The sequence below is a fragment of the Neovison vison genome, chromosome 9 (genome assembly GCF_020171115.1).
Source record: "Neovison vison isolate M4711 chromosome 9, ASM_NN_V1, whole genome shotgun sequence".
Classification (NCBI taxonomy): domain Eukaryota; kingdom Metazoa; phylum Chordata; class Mammalia; order Carnivora; family Mustelidae; genus Neogale; species Neogale vison.
The window spans coordinates 5,687,885-5,708,788 of NC_058099.1; the positions used below are offsets into that span (position 1 = coordinate 5,687,885).

Genomic DNA, 20,904 nt, shown 5'->3' on the forward strand with positions numbered 1-20,904 from the left:
AGGCCCAGGCTGGCTTGTATTCCCAGACACACTACCTCCATGGGATGGGGAAGCAGTCACAAGATGGAAAAGAACATGAAACCTTGGGCTCCAGAGACACCCCTCCCAACCAAAGGGGGAGCAGTAAGGGGACAGTTTCCGGGTCTTCCAGGACGCTCAACCGCCTGCCCTGCCCCAAGTCAGGCCCAGAGCTCCAGGGGAGCACAGAGATGAGACAGAGGGCCAACACCCCGTTCCTCCTCGAAACCACACCTCGCAGTCTTTCCTGAACATGGCTGCCCTAGGAGCCTCCCCTCTACCACCCTACCCAACCCACCATCCGTGGGAAAGGAATTCTGCAAAGACAAAGAGACAGAGAACTGTCCAACACCAGACTGATCAATGAGAGGAAATCTTCTAGAAACGCCATCCGCGTATTAGCTCATTGAAAAAGAGCAGAGCTAAGTGGCGAAGGTTGACTACACCCAAAGTAGGCGACGATGGGCGGCAACAGGAACTTCCGACCGCTGCTCGCTGCTCGTGGGAATGTAAAATGGTTCGACCACTTTGGAAGACACACAGGACTTTCTAAAGCCCTAAGCATGCGCATACCATGAGATCAGTCATTTCACTCCTAGGTATTTACCCAAGAGAAATGAAAACATCTGTCCACACCAAGACTTGAACTCAAACATTCAGAGCGGCTGCGTTCATAACAGCCCGGAACGGGAAACCAGCCAAATGTCCCTCAACCAAAGAAAGGATAAAACAAACTGTGGTCTCTTCGTGTAATCAGATTCTGCTCGCAAAGAAAGCAGAAGAGCTACCCATGCAGGCAGCCACACAGATGCCTCTCACAGACATCCCGTCGCACGAAAGAAGCCAGACACAGAAGAGTGCACGTCTATACGACTCCATTTATAGAAGCTCTGGAACAGGCAGGATTAATCTAAGGTGAAAAGAATCAGAACGGAGGTTGTCTGGAGGCTGGGGAGCTACACAGCGACTGTCAGGGGAGTCAGAAATGTTCTATAGTGTGATAGGACTGTGGGTTCCACAGGTCTGTGGGTTCCCCCAAAGCGCAAAGCAAAGATTTGTGCATTTCAATGTATGTAAATTTCAATCCCTAAAGCCAGCCCAACAGAGAACACTCATGTTGAGCGGGGGTGGAGAGGGGAGGAGGGTATAGACGAACAAGAACGGCAGAACAGGTTTGATGTTTGGTGATGGGGATGTGCGGATTCACTACACTCCTCTGCAGACTTTGTATATATTTGAAATGTTCCCCGAGAAAAAGATTTTTTTTTTTTAAATAGCTGTAACTGAGAGCCACAGCCAGCCTAAGACAAAGCTAGCAAGGCACTGAAAACAGGGGCAAGGATCCCAACTCCCCTTGAGGATGTGTGCACGAAGGGGGTTTTACAAGTTTTATGGACGTCAAGTTTCTTAGGAAACTAGTTCATCTGCATCCTTGATGACGCTAACGATGGACTGTTTTTAGTTCAAGAATTCTAAATTCTAGTCACCCTAAAACAATTCCCATACTCATCGACTCATCAACTTGACCTTGGTCCTTCTTAGGGAAGGAATCCCATGAAATTACCCGGCATTCATCCACAATTCTCAAGGAGAGTGTGGACACCAGCTCTTCTGTCCAGCACTTTAGGAACCAATTGTCCCATGGGGGCCCTTGATTCTGCATTCTGAATTTATCGTTCATCATGCCCAACACCCCTCCCTCAGCTGCTGCGGCGTTTACCAAGCCTTCCCCCTCCCCCCATGGCCTCCCACTCTCTGAACTCTGCAGCAACTGATCCAGCCAAACCCTCAGCCTTTGCTGACAGATCTGATTGGAATCCTGACTCCATCCTTTAGCCACGGCACATCTCAGACCTTACTTCACCGCCCCCAGGCTCGGTTTCCCCATCTGTAAAATGAGGCATAGAACAACACCATCTCTCCTAGCTGAGGAAGCATCACTATGAGAACGCAGCGGGGTCAGGGAGAGACAGACCCCGCATGGATCCCATGTACACAGTGACGTCTCCGCAAACACAGCCACATGGTTGCCTGTGTCCTAGTGTGAGGTCCTCAAACTCCAGTTAGATGGAGAAAAGCAAAAATTTTATTCAACATTGGTTCTTTCTTGAACACGATAATACATGTTCAATGTAAAAAAAAAAAAAGGGACACAAATGATACTGACATTTACTAAGATGACACTGGCATTTACTAAGCACTTACTAAGTCCCAGTCCCTGTGCTGAGATGCTTCCTGAGCACTAGCTCGCTGAGTTCTCCCTGGGGTCCAGTCAGTCTCAGACTCACCCACATTTTACAGAGAACATGGAAGCCTAGAGAGGCCGAGTACCTCCCCAAAGACACACAGCCAGTAAGTGGCAGGGCTGGGAGGAGCCTAGGTCTGTACAACTCCAGAAACCGAGCTCTTGAGAACCACTCCCTGTGAACTATACGTAGAAATTCCTGATACACAGAAAGAGAAAGGAATTCTACCAGCCGGAGACAGTCATTCCAATTTTTACACATAACCTCCAATACTTTCATGCATATTTGTAAGCCTGTCTCTTACACATATGCATACCATTTTATGTAGAATTTCTACTGAAGGGGCACCTGGGTGGCTCAATGGGTTAAAGCCGCTGCCTTCAGCTCGGGTCATGGTCTTGGGGTTCTGGGATCGAGCCCCGCGTTGGGCTCTTTGCTTAGCGAGGAGCCTGATTCTCTCTCTCTCTCTCTCTCTCTTTCTGCCTGGCTCTCCGCCTACTGGTGATCTCTCTCTGTCAAAAAAATAAATAAAATCTTAAAAAAAAAAAAGAAGAAGAAGAATTTCTACTGAAGTATCAATAACGTACTATTTTTCACCTGATTCTTTTCACGGAACAACATATGTTGAACACCTTTCCAGGAGACCAAAGGCTCAAGTTCAAGATCATTTTTAATGGCTACAAAGTATTTCCTTTGTATGAATGACAAAGAGTGGCCAGGCTCCGTCTCACGTTGCTTGTTTCCAGTTTTTATAAGAAACAATGATACCAAGAACACCCCTAGATCCAGAACATTTACACACCAGCACAGCTGAGGCCTTGGCACATATTCCCATGAGCACAATGACTGGGTCACAGGCGAGGACGTTTGAAAAGACTCTGGAAGCAAGTCCAGTAACCTCATAACTGTCCTCCCCTTCCCCAGACGAGCCAGCCACTCATCCGTCCACCTGCCAATGCTAGGGAAGATGGCTTGCACCCAGCTTTGCTCACATGGAGAATGGACACCGACGGCTCATTGTCTGTAACCCAGGGCAGCCCGCCGGGAGCCCAGCTCTGACTCTGGCTGGCCCTGCCCTCCCCCATCATGGTCTAGTGACCTCAGCTCCCCTCGGTTCCCAACGCTGGACCAGGGCCCCAGCAACCACGTTCTCTCCCGTTTGCAGCAACATGAGAACAATAAAGTCGGTGACGTCAGTTATCACAAATCAAGTGGCGGTTGGAGAGGCGGCCCTTTATTTTCCAATCTCTGCTCTTCCTCCCTGGCAAGCTGAGGACTGCTCTGTTTTGTGGAGGGACAGTAATTGTTCAGGAGAGTGGATTCTGTTCATATTTCTACCTGGTAGGATAAAATGAGGGTCACCTATGTCAATTCCTTCTGTTTGCATTTTCTTTTAGATTTTTTTTTTCTTTTAACAATTTTACTGGATTGAGAAACCCAAAGTGGGCGGCTCATGGTAGTGGTAGAGGGCGGGGAGGGTGCCAGACTCAGCATCTAGCGTCTAGCCTTCTACCGCCAAGGCTGCTCTAGAAGGGCCCTCACTCTGGGAGAGGAAGATTCTCCTGGGAAGTCACCCACCCTGATTCCCTCACACCCCTCAGCGACGCTCAGTGACATCCTCGTCCAGCCTCCTTATGTCCCAAACACTCGGCCAGCTCATGCTGAAGGCCAGGGACTGTATGGCTAACACACAGACTTGGACCATTTCAGGAGCCAGGGAGGTTCCTCTGAGCTGGAAAGCCCTGGAAAGGATTGTAAGGTTGGCCTTTGTATTCGTTTCCTGTTGCTGCTTTCATCCATTACTACAAACTCAGCATCTTAAAACAACACACACCATTTCTGGAGGCCAGAAGCCCTCAAATCAAGGTATTAGCCACATGGCTGCATCCTTTTTGGAGACTCTCCAGGAAACTTTGCTTCCATGATTTTTCCAGCTTCGAGAGGCCGCCCATACTCCTTGGATCGTGGCCGTCCTGCATCTAGAAAGTCTCCAGCAGAGAATCTTCCAGTATCTCTCTCGCTACCCTCTGCTGCTCCGCCGCAACTCCTCGGCCTCCAGCTCCCCTGCTCCCTCCTACAAGGAGGCTTGCGATTCCAACGAGCCCATCTGGGTAAGCCACGAAAGTCTCTCCATCTCCAGATCGCTAACTTAACCGCACATGCGGAGCCCCTTCTGCTGTGTCAAGTAACAGATTTACGGGTTCCGTGGATCAGGACACGCACATCTTTGGGAGGTCATTCATTCTGCCTCCCTCAGACGCCATCATCCTGTCTCTGGCAAGAATGGACTTGGGAAAAACCAATTCAAACTACAAACCCATGTGCCAAACATAACAAAGTTGAAGATAAAGAGATCCAAAGAGGGCGCCTGGGTGGCTCAGTGGGTTAAAGCCTCTGCCCTACGGCTCAGGTCATGATCTCAGGGTCCTGGGATTGAGTTCCTCGTCGGGCTCTCTGCTCAGCAGGGAGCCTGCTTCCCCCTCTCTCTCTGCCTGCCTCTCTGCCTACTTGTGATCTCTCTCTCTCTGTCAAATAAATAAATAAAATCTTAAAAAAAGAGAGAGAGAGAGATCCAAAGACCCCACCTTTTTATTTCACTCAGCATGATCTCTTCCAGTCTGGTCCATGTTGCTACAAAAGCTGGGTATTCATCCTTTCTGTTGGAGGCACAATACTCCATAGTGTATATGGACCACATCTTCCTTATCCATTCATCCGTTGAAGGGCATCTTGGTTCTTTCCACAGTTTGGCAACCGTGGCCACTGCTGCTATAAACATTGGGGTACAGATGGCCCTTCTTTTCACGACATCTGTATCTTTGGGGTAAATACCCAGGAGTGCAATGGCAGGGTCATAGGGAAGCTCTATTTTTAATTTCTTGAGGAATCTCCACACTGTTCTCCAAAGAGGCTGCACCAACTTGCATTCCCACCAACAGTGAAAGAGGGTTCCCCTTTCTCCACATCATCTCCAACAGATGTTGTTTCCTGTTTTGTTAATTTTGGCCATTCTAACTGGTGTAAGGTGGTATCTCAATGTGGTTTTAATTTGAATCTCCCTGAGGGCTAGTGATGATGAAAAGATATACAGTGGAAAAAAGACAGTCTCTTCAATAAATGATGCTGGGAAAACTGGACAGCTATATGTAGAAGAATGAAACTCGACCATTCTCTTACACCGTACACAAAGATAAACTCAAAATGGATAAAAGACCTCAATGTGAGACAGGAATCCATCAGAATCCTAGAGGAGAACATAGGCAGTAATCTCTTCGATATCAGCCACAGCAACTTCTTTCAAGACATGCCTCCAAAGGCAAAGGAAACAAAAGCGAAAATAAACTTTTGGGACTTCATCAAAATCAAAAGCTTCTGCACAGCAAAGGAAACGGTCAAAAAAACAAAGAGGCAACCCACGGAATGGGAGAAGATATTTGCAAATGACAGTACAGACAAAAGGTTGATATCCAGGATCTATAATGAACTCCTCAAACTCAACACACACGAAACAGGCAAACATATCAAAAAATGGGCAGAAGATAAGAACAGACACTTCTCCAATGAAGACATACAAATGGCTATCAGACCGCACCTTTTTAAAGCGAGAGAACCTGGAAGCCCAAAGAGAAGAGAAGGGAGTCCTTCAAGGTCAGCGGGGAAGAGCTGGTGAGAGAGCTACTTGGATATATCATACAGACAGTGACCCCTTCTCTTGTTCACCATTGTAGGTCTTGGGCCAATTTCAGTGCTGGGCACATGGTAAACATTCAGTAAATCCGGTTCCAACGAGTAGCTGAATAAATGGATTTGACTCCGTATTGTCTGAGCAGCCCCAGGTCAGGACAAATCTTCATTTATCTTTATAACCTGTCCCAGAACAATGCCAGGCATACGACACTCAGCAAGCTCGTGCTGAATGTCAAGCCCACCCAGGCCCCAGTCCCTCTCACTACAACACGCCACTGCCCGTCTCCCAGAGAAACAGATACGAAGCGAAGCAAGGAACTGATGTGGTTGTTTGGGACATGCAGAGGAGCTGGCCATATGGAGGAAGGGCTGGTCAGATGGACAAGAGTGTCCATGATTGCTTTAAAGACAAAGGGCAAAGCCCCAGTAAAGACTGAAGGCAAGGGTTTTTTAAATGCCTGCCTCAACTTCTGAGAGTACACGCTTATACATACACACACACACACACACACACACATCTGATATTACTTCCTTTTGCTGAATAAATCATCCCCAAGCCAGTTCCAGGCACAGGGTGTTACTGATGACTGGCCCCATCACCCTGGCGCAGGACTGGCTTCCAAGATGCAAAGGAAAGGTTGGGGATGTATATGGAGGTCTCCTTGCCACCCCTTCTCCCAACCACCTGCCCATCCACAGCTAGAGACAGCAAGCCAGAGATGGATGCCTTCTTGTAATGACTCAATACTGCTGCATGGCTTCCTCTATCATTCCCAGGACCCACTGCACATCGTCACTGACCATCCTGAAACCCCACCAGGACAGGGAGCTTTCAGCAGGATGACCATCTCAAGACCCACCTTCCCGCGGGACAGAGTGAGGTGATAGGTCAGGATAGGAGAGGGAAGGACACCTGACATGTCCCCATAAGAGTTTACTCACTGAAAGGGGTCACCTGAGACCCTCCTGATCTCCTTCTTTCACCCAGTCCAGGCAGGGCTGGCTCTGCACAAAAAGCTCTGATCACCTTACATCTTAACATGCTGCCCTTCAGGCATGATATTGTTGGTGATGATGGTGGTGGTGATGTTGTCACCGATGTTGATAATGATGGTGGTGGCAGTGATGTTGACATTGATGTTGATAGTGGTGGTGGTGATGATGCTGATGGTGGTAGTGATGGTGGTGATATTGACATTGATGTTGATGATGGTGGTAGCAGTGAGGTTGATGGTGGTGATGGTGGTGATATTGACATTGATGTTGATGATGGAGGTGATGGTCATGGTGATGGTGGTGATGTTGACATTGATGTTGATGGTAGTGGTGATGGTGGTGATGTTGACATTGATGTTGATGATGGAGGTGATGGTCATGGGGGTGGTGGTGATATTGACATTGATGTTGATGATGGTGGTGATGTTGACATTGATGATGATTGTGATGGTGGTGATGGTCACAGCAGTTTCTATGCCTTGAACACTTCTTAATTTATAGTCTTGAGCTCGCTTCCATTAATTTTTCCCGGTTACAGCTGAGGATACCAAGGCTTAGAGAGGAGATAATGCCCTTAGTAAAGGTCAAACAGCTATTAAGTATACTTAATGTCTGCCCTGGTTTCCTGGGGACACCATAATAAAATACTATGAACTTGGTGGCTTTATACAACAGAAAGTTTCCTTCTTGCAGTTTTTTTTTTTTTTTTAGTATTTTATTTATTTGACAGAGAGTGACCCAGTGAGAGAGAGAACACAAGCAGCGGGAGTGGGAGAGGGAGAAGCCGGCTTCCCACTGAGGAGAGAGCCCGATGCAGGGCTCGATCCCAGGACCCCGGGGTCATGACCTGAGCCAAAGGCAGATGCTTAACAAGTGAGCCACCCAGGCACCCCCCAACAGTTCTTGAGACTAGCAGCCCACAGTCAGAGTCCTGGCAGAGCTGTGCTCTCTCTGAAGGCAAATACCAGCAACCCTTGGTGTTCCTTGACTTATAAACACATAAACACTCCAGTTCTGTGCCGTGATCATGGGGCCTTCTCCCTGTGCAGGCTCTGTGTCCCCCCTTCTTAGCAGGGCACCAGCCATATAGGATGAAGGGTCCACTCTACTCCAGTATGAACTTATCCTAACCAATTACATCCTCAGTGATCCTATTTCCAAATAAGGTCATACTCTGAGCTTAGGGCAAGAATTTCATGAGGACACTACTCAACTTAGAACAATGTCAAGTCCACTTGCTTGGCTCCAAAGCCTGTACACGTTGCCACCAGCTATGCTACCTCCGAAAGCCACAGTGGGGATGGAGATGGTATTTTAATAGGATTAACTGTTTTAATACTAAGTAAGCATCAGGTGTTGTTCTATGCACTTGGCATACATTCACTTAGGGGAAAAAAAAAACAGCGACCAAAGAAGTGGACTGTTTGTTATCCCCATTTCACAGATGAGAATTTGAGGCCCAGGGAGGTGATCTGACCTGCCCAAGGTCTTACAACACGGAAGCTGTGGAGGTGGGATTCAAAGCTGGTCTGTCTCACCCCACGTTCAAGAACTCAGCCGCTGTCAAGCTGCAGATACTCAGAAATCGTCCCCTTGTTTCCTAGCCCCTCGTTCTTGTTTCTGGGGGGGAGGGGTTGGATAGAGGCTCATGACCGAAGGTGGGCACTTGCCAAACAGCTGGGCAGACGTGGCGTGCAGTTTTTCTGAGCAGGGCCCGCCGGCAGGCTGCAAAAATCATTAAACCCATGACCTTGGCTCCACTCATGCCGCCCTAGAGCATCTGAGCCCCAGAAGCCTGGCCCGGAACCATCTCTCCTTCGGCAGATTTTTCCGCTCCACCCAAGGAGGGCGGAGAGCCTCTGGGATGGGGGAGGCTCATGCACAGGCTCACACCCAGCTCCGCACCCAGGTGATGTCCCAGTCCCTTCCCCAGAGTCCTGTGCCCCAGCTGAGTCGGTCAAGGCCACAGCCAGGCACCAGAGGTCCAGCCTTAGAAAGACTTCAAATCATGGACCCTTCCCGGGGTCTGCCCTTTCCGCCTCCTCCTGGAAAGCAGGGCTTGAATCCGGGACCATTTCTGGATTCGCACCTGCCCCCCTCCTCCAGCCGCAGGGCCCCCGGGCAGGGCCCCACAGTCTGCCACCATTGTGGGCAAATGGCATCCCCTCTCTGGGACACAGTCTTCCCATTTCTAAGGCAGGGACTGGAGAAAATGAAGGCCAGCCGCTAGAATTCCAACAGTTCCTGAGCCGGGGGCTGGGCGAATGCGAGTCCCTTGAAAACACCCACAAAGGACAGACAGGGTGGGGAAGGAAGCCACCGGGCAAGTGGCTCTGTCCAAAGAACGAAAATGACCCCAGAACCTTCTTCTACCTCCTCCTTCATGTCCAGGAGTCCAGAACCCGACGCTCCTGAAGGCCGTCTCAGGAGGGCCCCCTCCCCTGAACACCCAACGGAACCACACCCAGCCCTGAGTGTCACATCAGCCAGTCTCTGCTGTCTTCAGGGAGAACTTCATATCCACACTCCTGGCAGCCTCTGAGCCATTGTCTCCACTGTTCCCTCTACCTGGAGTGCTCTTCCCCAAGCTGTCCAGCCTCTCCCCTACCCTCTCCTACCCCAGCTCCTCTCCACCTCAGCTCGAACATCACACCTATATCCCTAGGGACTCTTTGTACCAGGGACCACACTGTGGCTAATGAACTTGGCTCTTTGCTGTGGGCCAGGCTGGACGGAAGGCAGCAGGGCAAGCTGGCTCTTGCCTGGCCCGTGGTGATCCTTCGAGAACCACCTATTGAGCAAATAAATAATGGGGGTCAGTCAGGGGTCCCTGGGGACCAGACTAATGCCCCCAGCCCACCCCAGCCCCTTCAGGCAGATCCCTGACGTCCTCACCTTGCCACTCCTCCTCCCAAGGGCATCCCCAACCGGTCTTGCTCTTTGCACCCCTGTCCTGCACAGACTCATGCCTGGAAAGCCCAGGCAGGGACACTGCCCTTGGAGCAGGTGCCATCAATGACAGGGAGGCACCTAATCCAGCTGATAGCTCGCAGGCAGCTCAGAAGCCCCAGCCTCCACGGAGAGAAGCACAGGGGCCACGCCGCAGGGCGGGACTCTCCGCTCGGAGCAAAAACTAATTGGATCTATTTCACGATGAGAGGCTGGTTAGCAGCAATGTCGCTCGGGGTGACCGTACACACACACAGCAACCCCAAACACACACACAAATCTGCAGCCAGAGGCCGAGCCGCCCCAGCTCACAGGCCACGCTGTGAGCTGGACGTTGGCCTGCCTCTATCCTTGCCCCTGACCACCTAACCCTCCTCTTCCCCGAGTCAAGCCGACGGTGCGCCTGGGCGCCCAGAGAGGATGCTCAAACTCACTAACCGTCAGTCAAAGGCGAATTAAAATGGGACACCGTTTCACACCTAGCAAATTAGCAAAAAAGGAAAAAATGATGTGCCCGGATGCCAACGAGGTATGATGTGGGGGAAAAATGCAGTCTTGTCTTCTGCTGGTCGGATGGCAGGATGGTACAGCTTCTCTGGAGGACAGTTTAGTAATTGCTATCAAAATTTAAAATGCTCATGTGCTTTGACAAAGCAACTGCATTTCTGGAAATCTACCATACAGATATGTTGGCGAATGTGTATGTGTTTTGTTGTCAAGAAACTGAAAGCAGGGCGCCTGGGTGGCTCCATTGGTTAAGCCTCTGCCTTCGGCTCAGGTCATGATCTCAGGGTCCTGGGATCAAGCCCTACATCGGGCTCCCTGTTCAGCTGGAAGCCCGTTTCTCCCTCTGCCTCTGCCCCTACTCCTGCTTTTTCTCTCTCTCTGTCAAATAAGTAAATAAATAATTTTTTTTTAAAAAGTAAGAAAGAAACCAAAAGCAATCTATTTTCCACAATATGGGAATGGCTGGATAAATCAAGATAGGATTAAGATAAATGAAGACCCCTTCTGTCACATCTTATGTGGTGCATTACTATTTCCTAACATGGAAAGTTATCTGGTGTATCATGTAGGGAAGGAAAGCAAGTTGCAAAACAGTATGAGTTGAATAATTCCATTTTTATGTAATAAAAAATTAAGTATATATATATGTATGAAAATTAAAATTACACACACACACACACACACACACACGGTCTGGCAGGATACAAAATAATTAAAAGCATTTGTATCCCTTGAGAGTCATACTATTAGAATATTTTACAAGTGTATATCAATTTTATAATTTGGGGCCGGGCTGGCTCAGCCAGTTGGAGCTTGTAGCTCTTGATCTCAGGGTCATGCGTTCGAGCCCCACATTGGGTGGCAAAGATTACTAAAAAAGTAAATCAATAAAGTTAAAACAAACAAACAAAAAAGTACACAATTTGGGGAGAAAACTTAAGAATTTAAGCTGTTAACCGAAGGAGCTAACTCAGCCCCGATGCCAACACTTGACAAAGGGCACACAGAGAGAATGTCCCCTACTGATCTGACATGCTCAAACAAAATGCAACATTCCCCAAACAAAACACTGGCCAACGGGATCCAGCTGGATATGAAAGAATCATCCGTGACCGAGCGGGGCTTATACAGGGAATGTGGAAGTCGTTAAAAATGAAGGAATCCCATCAATAGGTCAGCAGGAGAAAGAGCTTATGAATATTTCAACAAAGCCAGAGAGCTACTGGCTAAAATTCAGCACCACTCCCTGTTCGGGATTATTTTTTGTTTTGTTCTGGGGTGGTGTTTGGTTTTTTGGTTTTGGGGTTTTTTTTTGTTTTGTTTTGTTTTGTTTCTACCCTTAGTAAACTAGGAATGAAAGCCTCATCTTCATTTCCTTGTTGAAGAAAACCTCAAACCGAGAGCCAACATCACACAGCAGCGCCCGATAAGAAGTAAGGCAAGAGTCATCACAGCCGTCGTTTGTGTTTTCGTCACTGTTCTGAAAGTTCTGGCTGATAAATCACACAAGACATTTCAAATAAGTGAAATATATGATTGGAAAAGGGGAGATGATATTATTATCTGGACAGGTAATGGTTGCCAGCCTAGGAAACTCAAGCCATTACCCCCGAAATTAGAAATACTTTAAAAAAAAAAAAAAAAGGCAAACAAAACTTCAGTAAAAACATTGGAGACAAAATAAATATATGAAAATGAATTGCTTTCCAACATACCAACAATACTCATTTGCAAAAAATGTAATGGAAAAAATTTCCTAATCAAAATAGTAACAAAAAAACAAAATACTTAGAAATGATCTTTAAAAGAAATGGGTGGAACCTATAAGGAAAAAAATTATAAATCTTTACAAAAGGAAATAAATATGCGGACAAAGGAAGAGGCATCCGTCCTAGATGGAAACGACTGGGTTTTTTTAAATGACAGCTCTCCCCAGATCGAGATTTCATACAGTTCCAAGCAAAAGCACAGTAGGAATTTTGTGGGGGAAGTTGACTAAGTTTTTCTGTTTGTCATCTGAAGGGATACATGTGTAGGAATATTTTGAAAATAAAGAAGAGGAATCAAAAGATATAAAGGACTGGCCTAAGTCATCCTGCAAATAAAGTCATCTGTAAGACTAAAGGCAAAAGAAGGGACTCTAATTAGTAAAGTTGTTTCCCGTGGGGAAACGAGTTAACAATGCTAAAACCACTTCTCCGCACACTGGACCAGAACCATTAAGTAAACCCATGGTTGATGGTGGGTGGTGGGAGCAGGTCTGTCACGGTTGGAGTGGGAGGTCATCGATAAGCAAGAAGAGGAGGCTGGAATGATCTCCAGGACAATAAAACCAGAGTTGGAGACATCAGTAGGAACGTCCAGCTTAATTCAGACACAGACAGCAACATACAGAAATACTTATAGATGCAATTATATACAAGGGTTACCTCTACAGCATCCCTTCCTCACTCTGCCAGCTAAAGGTCTTAAAAGCAGTGACACCCCAGTATATCCAGCACTCAGATCCTACTTCCTAGTCCCACTTTTGCATAAAAGGAGCCAGGGATTCTTGGATAAATTTCTAGATCTAGGATAAGGGCAGGAAATATACAAGATGAGTCTTGAACATCTTTTTTTTTTTTAAGATTTTATTTTTATTTATTTGTCAGAGAGAGAGAGAGAGAGAGCACAAGCAGACAGAGAGGCAGGCAGAGGCAGAGGGAGAAGCAGGCTCCCTGCCGAGCAAGGAGCCCGATGTGGGACTCAATCCCAGGACACTGAGATCATGACCTGAGCCGAGGGCAGCTGCTTAACCAACTGAGCCACCCAGGCGTCCCGAGTCTTGAACATCTTGTAGTGCCGGAAAATAAGACAGTGCTTTAAAATACACACACACACACGCACACACACACATACACACACACACAATGGGAGTAAGTCAAAGTCTTGCAGAAGCCAACAAAAAGAGCTGCCAATGACCAAAAAACTGAGGAACAAAATAAAGTAGGATTGGCTAGTAGTATTGGGTCATAACCCAGAGAACAAAGTAAGTATCCATGAGTCTATACTGAGACACGGAAATAACAGAATAGATGGAGAGGAAGAGAAAACTCTCTGATGAAAAATTCCAAACGATTTACGCCAATTCTCTACCCTCATCAAGGTGGAACACAATGTCCCCTTCTTAAATGTGGGCCATACATAGTGACTCTTCCAAAGAGGACAGTATAGGGATGCCTGGGTGGCTCAGTTGGTTAAACATCTGCCTTCAGCTCAGGTCATGATCTCTAGCTCCTGGGATTGAGCCTGGGATCAAGTCACGTTCCCTAATCAGCGGGGAATCTGCTTCTCTCCCTCCCTCTCTGCCCTTCTCCCTGCTCATCCTCTCTCTGTCTCTCCCAAATAAATAAATAAAATCTTAAAAAAAACACACACACACACAAAGAGGACAGTTTAGAAATGGAGAAAGAGAAGAGGAACTTCAGAGTGGAGACAACTGTCAACCTCAGCCATAGGATCAAGGTCAACACCAACCATGACGGTCATACTGACAGAACATAATGAGAATGGCATTGCTCCTCTGTAGTCTTCCTCTCCTGTCACCCAGTCTAACTGGAGAAAAACACCGGACAAATTATGACAGAGGGACAAAAACATCTGAGCGATTCTCATCAAAACTGTCCATGTAATCAAGAGCAAAGTCTGAGAAATGGTCACAACCAAAGGAGCCCAAGGAGACACGGCAACTAAACGTAACATAGGCTCCTGGATGGGCTCAAGAAATGGACATTAAAGGAAAACTGAGGAAATCTGAATAAAGAATGAACATTAGCTAATAATAACACATCAATATTGGTTGGTTAATTGTGATAAATGTACTACGGTAATTTAAGACGTTAGTAAAGGAAAACTAGGTGTTGGGCATATGGGAACTTCTGTACAATCTTCGCAATAAATCTGTAAATCTAAAATAGAACTGTGCTAAAATTAAAAGTTTATTTAAATAATTTTTTTAGATTTTTAAAATTTTTTAAAGTCATCTCTATACCCAACGTGGGGCTTGAACTCCCAACCCTGAGATCAAGAGTCACACACCCCACCAACTGGGGCCAGACAGGCGGCCCTAAAATTTTTTGACCATGAACTGATGAATGGATAAATATGTGGTACATGTACATATGGGACGGAATATTATGGAATACTGGAATATTATCCAGCCATAGAAAGGAAATCCATAGAAAGGAAACCCTGCCATTTGCAATAGCACGGACGGACCCTGAGGGCGTTGCACTATGTGAAATGAGCCAGACAGAGAAAGACAAGTACTGTGTCATCTCACTCACATCTGGGATCTAAAAAAGCCAAACTCCGATACAGAGAGTAGAGCGGTGGTCACCAAGGACCGGGGGACAGGAGACGTGGGATAGAAACTCCCAGCTGGAAAGTAAATGCATTCTGGAGATCCAACGTACCGCGTGGTGATTACAGCTAATACTGTGTCATATACTTGAACGGAGTCAAAGGGCAGGTATTAAATATTCTCACCCAAAAAAATAAATGGTAATTAAGTAACAAAGAGGTGTTCGCTAATCATCTTGCAATATATAAATGTATCAAGGCAACTTGTGCCACACCTTAAACTAACCCAATGTTCTGGGTCAATTACATCTCAGGAAAGCTGGGAGAAAACTAAAAAAGGAAAAAAAAAAAGGTAGACCCATTGATTGGTTGATTGATTGATTTAAAGAAAGCTCATGGAGCCCAGAATGGGGCTTGAACTCACAACCCTGAGATCAAGACCTGCACTGAGATCAAGAGTCAGATGTTTTACCGACTAAGTCAGCAGAAACAGTTTTTTAAATAAAAGAAAACAATTTTTTAAAGAAAAAAGAATATGAGGAAGAGATTGCCTTATTAATACATATTATAAAACCAAATAATTAATATAATATGTTCTTGGCACAGAGTTGCCATATAACAAAACAGAATGGGAAGCCCAGATAAATTCTCAATAGATAAAGTAATTTGAGATAAAGGCAGGATCCAAATAAATGGAAAAAACAACAACAACAAAAAAAGAGGACCGTTTGATAAAATGTATCTGAACAATGATCCCATCCTGGAAGAATTACATTAGATTGTTTTTTACACCAAATTTTTTTTTTTAAATTCAGGTTAAATATTTAAATATAAGGAGAAAACCAGTAGAAAAAACTAAAACATGTACCTAACTGATTTTGGGATGGGGGGGAAAAGTCCTTCTAAGCGTGTAGGTGAGGAAATTACAAAGGAAAAAAAAGTCAGGCGCCTGGGTGGCTCAGTGGGTTAAGCTGCTGCCTTCGGCTCAGGTCATGATCTCAGGGTCCTGGGATCGAGTCCCGCATCGGGCTCTCTGCTCGGCAGGGGCCTGCTTCCCTTCCCCTCTCTCTGCCTGCCTCTCTGCCTACTGTGATCTCTCTCTGTCAAATAAATAAATAAAATCTTTAAAAAAAAAAAAAAGGAAAAAAAGTCAATAGATTTTGCTACAAAAACATTTAAAATTTTAGACCACCAGGAAAAAAATAAATAAATAAATAAACTTCAGACCGCTGGGAATTACAAACAATACTAAAAGGCAACAATCAAGAAAAACACTAACCACGTAACAAAAAAACAGTTAATAGCATCAATATGAAAGTCCTCATACTGACTGATAAGAAAACTACTAAAACCCTAACGGGAAAACAAGTAAAGTCACTAACAATTTGCAAAAGAAGAAATTCACACCAAAAATAAAAATCTAGTGAACATTTGAAAACGCACTGAACCAGGGTGCCTGGGTGGCTCAGTCGTTGGGCGTCTGCCTTTGACTCAGGTCATGATCCCAGGGTCCTGGGACCGAGCCCCACCTCGAGCCCCATGTTGGGCTTCCCACTCTGTGGGATGCCTGCTTCTCCCTCTCCCCCTGGTTGTGTTCCCTCTCTCACTGTATCTCTCTCTATCAAATAAGTAAATAATCTTTTTTTTTTTTAAATGAAGAAAGAAAATGCACTGAACCTCCCTAAAAATTTAAATGTTTTCCGTCTTTTGAATTAGGAGGGAAAAAATGTTTTTTATCTTAAATTCCCGCTGTTGGGGATAGCTGCTCTGAAGCTGTCCCTTGGAAGTTTCTGATAGAAGTTGAAACTCCTCAAACATTTTGGAAAACAAATTGAAGAGTTGCCCAGTGTGTTAAAAATGGCCTAGGAAGCTTCGAGAAGCTTCACCCTGAAGAAAAACCAATCAGAGAGAGAAAGATTTGCACATGGGAGTGATTTTTGCAACATCGTAATAATAAAAACCTGAAAATGAGCTGTTTTCAGCCAGAATGAAACCATTGACAAAATGTTCAGTTTCTGGTTTGGAAACATACCACTTTTTTCATTTAAAAACTTTAAGGATATTTCCAAAGCACAGGTCCTGGTTTCTCTCCCAACACTTGCAGTCCAGAGCCACTGACAGTGCCCCACGAAGACTGGTCCTTGGGGTTTAGGATGGGGTTTTCCTTTAAGAAAGCCCTCTTTGCCTACAGCCTTGGGGGCCTCGACAGTCAGCTAAAACCCCCATTTCTGAAGATCCTCTTCCATGAAAGGGAATTCCACTGGCCGATTCAAACCTAAACCACAGTCCAATCCCTGCTCGGAGCCCCACAGTGGCGGCTCACGGCCCATAGAAGGAAATCTAAGTGCTCCAAACCCCCAGGCCTGACGTCAGAGCCTGGACCAGTCTTGCCTTTCCACCTCCCCATTTCCCTCCTCCTACGTTCCCCCCAGCACCTGTCCGCACGTGCCGGCCACTCCCCAGCAAGCACCAGGCGCTCAGGGAGCCCACCACCCCACTGCCCTGCCAGCACCAAGCATCCGCCAGGCAGATACTCAAAAGCTGTGTTCGAACCCTGCCCCAACACTGCTTCGTCCTCGGAGAAACTTTGGTCAGCGCCCTCCCTTGCTGACCCGTAGTCAGGAGCTGGTACCGGAGCCAGCATGTGACACATTCTACTCACCACCTGGCCTGTCCCCAGCAGGATGCCTGCCTCTTACAGGGAAGCCTGCCCCCCTTCACTCTGGGGGCCTCACAAAGGCTCTGCACACAGAACCCGTACACTGAACACAGAGGTGCCCCTCTGCCCTTGGACCTGGATGGTTTGGGGAAAAGGAGGACTGGAGATTTTGACTCATAGAGGATGCAGTGAAGGCCAGAGGGTCGCACACCAGCTAGGCATCCAGAGAAGGGAGGAAACGCTGGGGGTGGGGGGCTGGCTTCAAGGAAGCCCACAGTTAGAGGGCGCGCGGCAGGGCCGGGGCAGGGGGCACAGCCCTCAGGAGCTCCAGCCTGGGCCCTGGGACACTAAATCTGCCTCCAGCAGGCTGCTCTCCTGCCCTGCCACTGCAGCCAAGCATTTTGGAGGCAAGTGTGGGTTATAAATCAGAAATGACATCACCCTGGCGGGTGGCTTTGGGTAAGCCCCATCTGAGTCCTGAGCCTCAGTTTCTCCATCTGTAAGAGAAAGGGGTAGACTGATCTCTCAGTTCTTTCAGTGTGGTGTCTTTGGAAGCCCAAGAATGATCCAGAAAGGACTGGGGGGATGGAGGGACCTGTGTCTGAGCTGAAGCCCCACAACCCCCCCCCCCCGCCCCAGCTTTGTTGCCCCAACTAGGAGGTAGAAGCTATCCTTTCGTTCCCAAAAATATTTTTCTAGACCTGCCCCCCAGGCTCTGGGCTTTGAGCCGCAGAGCCCTACAGAACCCAGAACTCCTGGAAGCAGAAGGACCTCCAAATCCAGCCTGAGGACTGCACCAGATTAAATCACACCCACGTTGCCCATTTTGCAAAACTCTGTAATGCTGTTGTGATTAATAAAGGCAGCTTCTTCTAAAAAGGCTTACTATCTCACATAGCCTTGGTTCAAGGCGTGTTTTCTCAGCCTGAGGCGCTCTGTAGTACCATTTTGCAAGGAATCTGACGCTTTTATTTCATGTTCTGGCTTTACTTTTTACCTTTTTTACTTTTTGTAAAAAGTAACGCTTTTGTTCTTGATAGAGAGGCAGCTGGATGGAGAGGCATTCGATAAAGCAGACAGTAAAATATTCATCCCAGGATCTGGGTGGCGGGCAGACAGATGCTCAATGTACTTCCTTCCCTCCCCACATTTTGCTGGAAACCTGGAAACCCGAAAAAGCCGCCCTGCTCCTCAGAAGGTCGGAGGTCTGCGGCAGGACTCGGCAGCTGTTTCCCTGACGCTCCCTCCGCACAGCGGGGGCTCCCAGGGACCCTGTCAGGGCAGGGGTCGAAACTCAAGCGGCTGCGAGGGGACCAGGCCGTGAGAATCGGGGAGGTGGAGGCCACCTGGACGAGCTGCGGTTTTCCCAGGGAAAACAGGTCAAGGGTAAATCGAGGCAGGGGCGGGTCTCTGCCTGCCTCTGGGGGCTCTTGGCCTCTGAAGCCCGTGCAGGGAGCAAATTCTAACAATTAACAAAAAGTAAAAACGCAAACGCTGCACGGCCCCATCACTGCCAAGCCCTGCGCACGAACGTGTCTCAGCGAGCGTGGGGGACAGTTTCTCCCCCGGTTTCGTAAATGAGGAAGGTGAGGCTCGGGAAGGTGAGGTCACCTGCCTAAGTCACACAGGTGTGGCGGCCCAGCATCCGAACGCGGTGCCGCCGCTCTCGGTCGCTAGCCCGACTGCGCGTCCCGCTACCCCCGGACGCGCGGTAGAGGGAGAGACAACGAGGTCCCCGGGGCCAGCAAGGGGCGGCTGCCCCAGGTGCGGGGTCCGCGGGCGCGAACGTGTCGAGAAGGCGCCCCCGGCCGGCGGAACAGTGTACCGACGTCCAGGTGCGCCCCGGGCGCGATCGCCGGCGGGGTGCGGGTGAGCGCCCCAGGCCAGGGCGCCCGGGGTGGCGGGGTGAGGGGGGACGTGGGGACGCTACCTGGGTCGTGGAAGGGCACCAGCGCGTAGTTGGCGATGGCCTGGCTGCGGCGGCTCAGGCTGCTCTCCAGGATGCGTGAGGCGCCGTCGAGCACCTGCATCAGGTCGTCCCACATGGAGCCGGTGACATCGAAGACGATGGCCAGGGTGGCGTCCCCCGTGGGAAGGGGCAGCGCCGGCCTGGGCTCGCCGACCACCGCCGCCGCCGCCGCGGAGACCGCCATCAGCACCGGCAGGAGCGGCGCCCGGGGCATCGTGCTCAGCTGGGGCGACCGACGGCGGCCGCAGCGGTGGAGGCGCGCGGGTCGCAGCGAGCGCGACGGTCCCGGACTCCCAGCGGCCGCCCAGCGCGCAGCGGCAGCGCGGCGTCTCGCTCGCTCCTGCGGGACGCGGGCTCGCGGCGGGTCCCCCTGCTGGGAGCCCGGGGCGGGTCCTAGAGCCCACCCCGTTCAGGGTCACGGCCCGCCTCCTCCGCTCCCCCCACCGTGACTCAAATTTTCCCGGCCCCGCGGTTCGCCAGTCCAGACCCGAGGTTAGCGGAGGACGCGGGGCGGACCGCAGCGGGGAGCTGGGGCGGCGGCCAAGGCGGCAAGGGCTGGGGACGCGCGGGACGCCGCGGACACCTGCGCCTCCCGCCGAGGGCGCGCCCCGCTGTGGGGGTGGAAGAGGGAGGGGCACGCAACGGCCCCTGTCCCGGAGGACTGGCCACAGCGGGCCTTGGCTTTTGCTGCTCTCTCCACCCATCCCCCTAAACTGCCCCCAACCCCGACACACAGAGAGACATTAAAAGATCTTTTTCTTTCCACAGGGGGTCTGTGCTTCCCAAGTACTGCAATTATTAGGGTCATAACCAAGCACCCTAAGCTAAGCACCCACTACGTGCTAAGCGTGTTTACATAGTTATTATTTCCTCCCGTGCTCGCTGCAACCCTAGAGGGAAAGCACTAACACTAAGCCTATTTTACAGATGGACAAACTGAGGTTCAGTCCGCAGCAAACTGATGGGAAGTCATTTGCCTAAAGCCACTCAGCTCTCAAGTGGCGGAGACAAGACTAGAAGCCATAGTTAGAGAGACTCCAAAGCTCCTGGGCTTGGCTGGCTCCCCTAAGTGTTGGAAGACATTGTCAGGAGTCAGTCACCTGGTGACTCGGGGCGGTGGCGCTGGAGGCTGCCCCTCTGCCCAGCTGCCTCACCAGATCCGGTGACTGCCTGTGAAGGTTACAGGGCACGTGTGACGGGTGTGTCTTGGTTCCCCCAGTTAGCTCCCAGTTCCCAGCCCAGTTCCTGGCACAGGGAGGGACTCACTAAATGCTGCCTGAAGAGATAAGAGAGAGTGAGCCTGCCTGGTTTTGAGAGCCACGGGAAAGAGGGCCGCTTGCTCCCCACCTCAGGCCCTCCCCTGAGAGAACCATGCTCACAGGACAGGGACAGCAGCCCCCTAGACACAGCGAAGGGCTTTGGGTCTATAACTGGTTGTTGTTAGGGGTGGGGGGATTTCTCCAGCCCCTGCCCCTTCAGACCGAGCAACCAGGAGGAAGTCGCCCCCTCCCAACCCATACAGTCTCAGCTCC

At 49.0% G+C, this 20,904-nt stretch overlaps 1 protein-coding gene across 1 annotated transcript in view; it reads right to left on the reverse strand.

Moving 5' to 3' along the window:
- The window catches only part of HMCN2 (hemicentin 2), a 144,965-nt gene extending 125,379 nt beyond the window's left edge, over nucleotides 1-19,586 (reverse strand). Inside the window, exon 1 of the mRNA XM_044264681.1 lies at nucleotides 19,334-19,586. Within this exon, the coding sequence (XP_044120616.1) occupies nucleotides 19,334-19,586 (253 nt within the window). The remainder of the gene's footprint in view (nucleotides 1-19,333) is intronic.
- Between the last annotated feature and the right edge of the window lie 1,318 nt (nucleotides 19,587-20,904).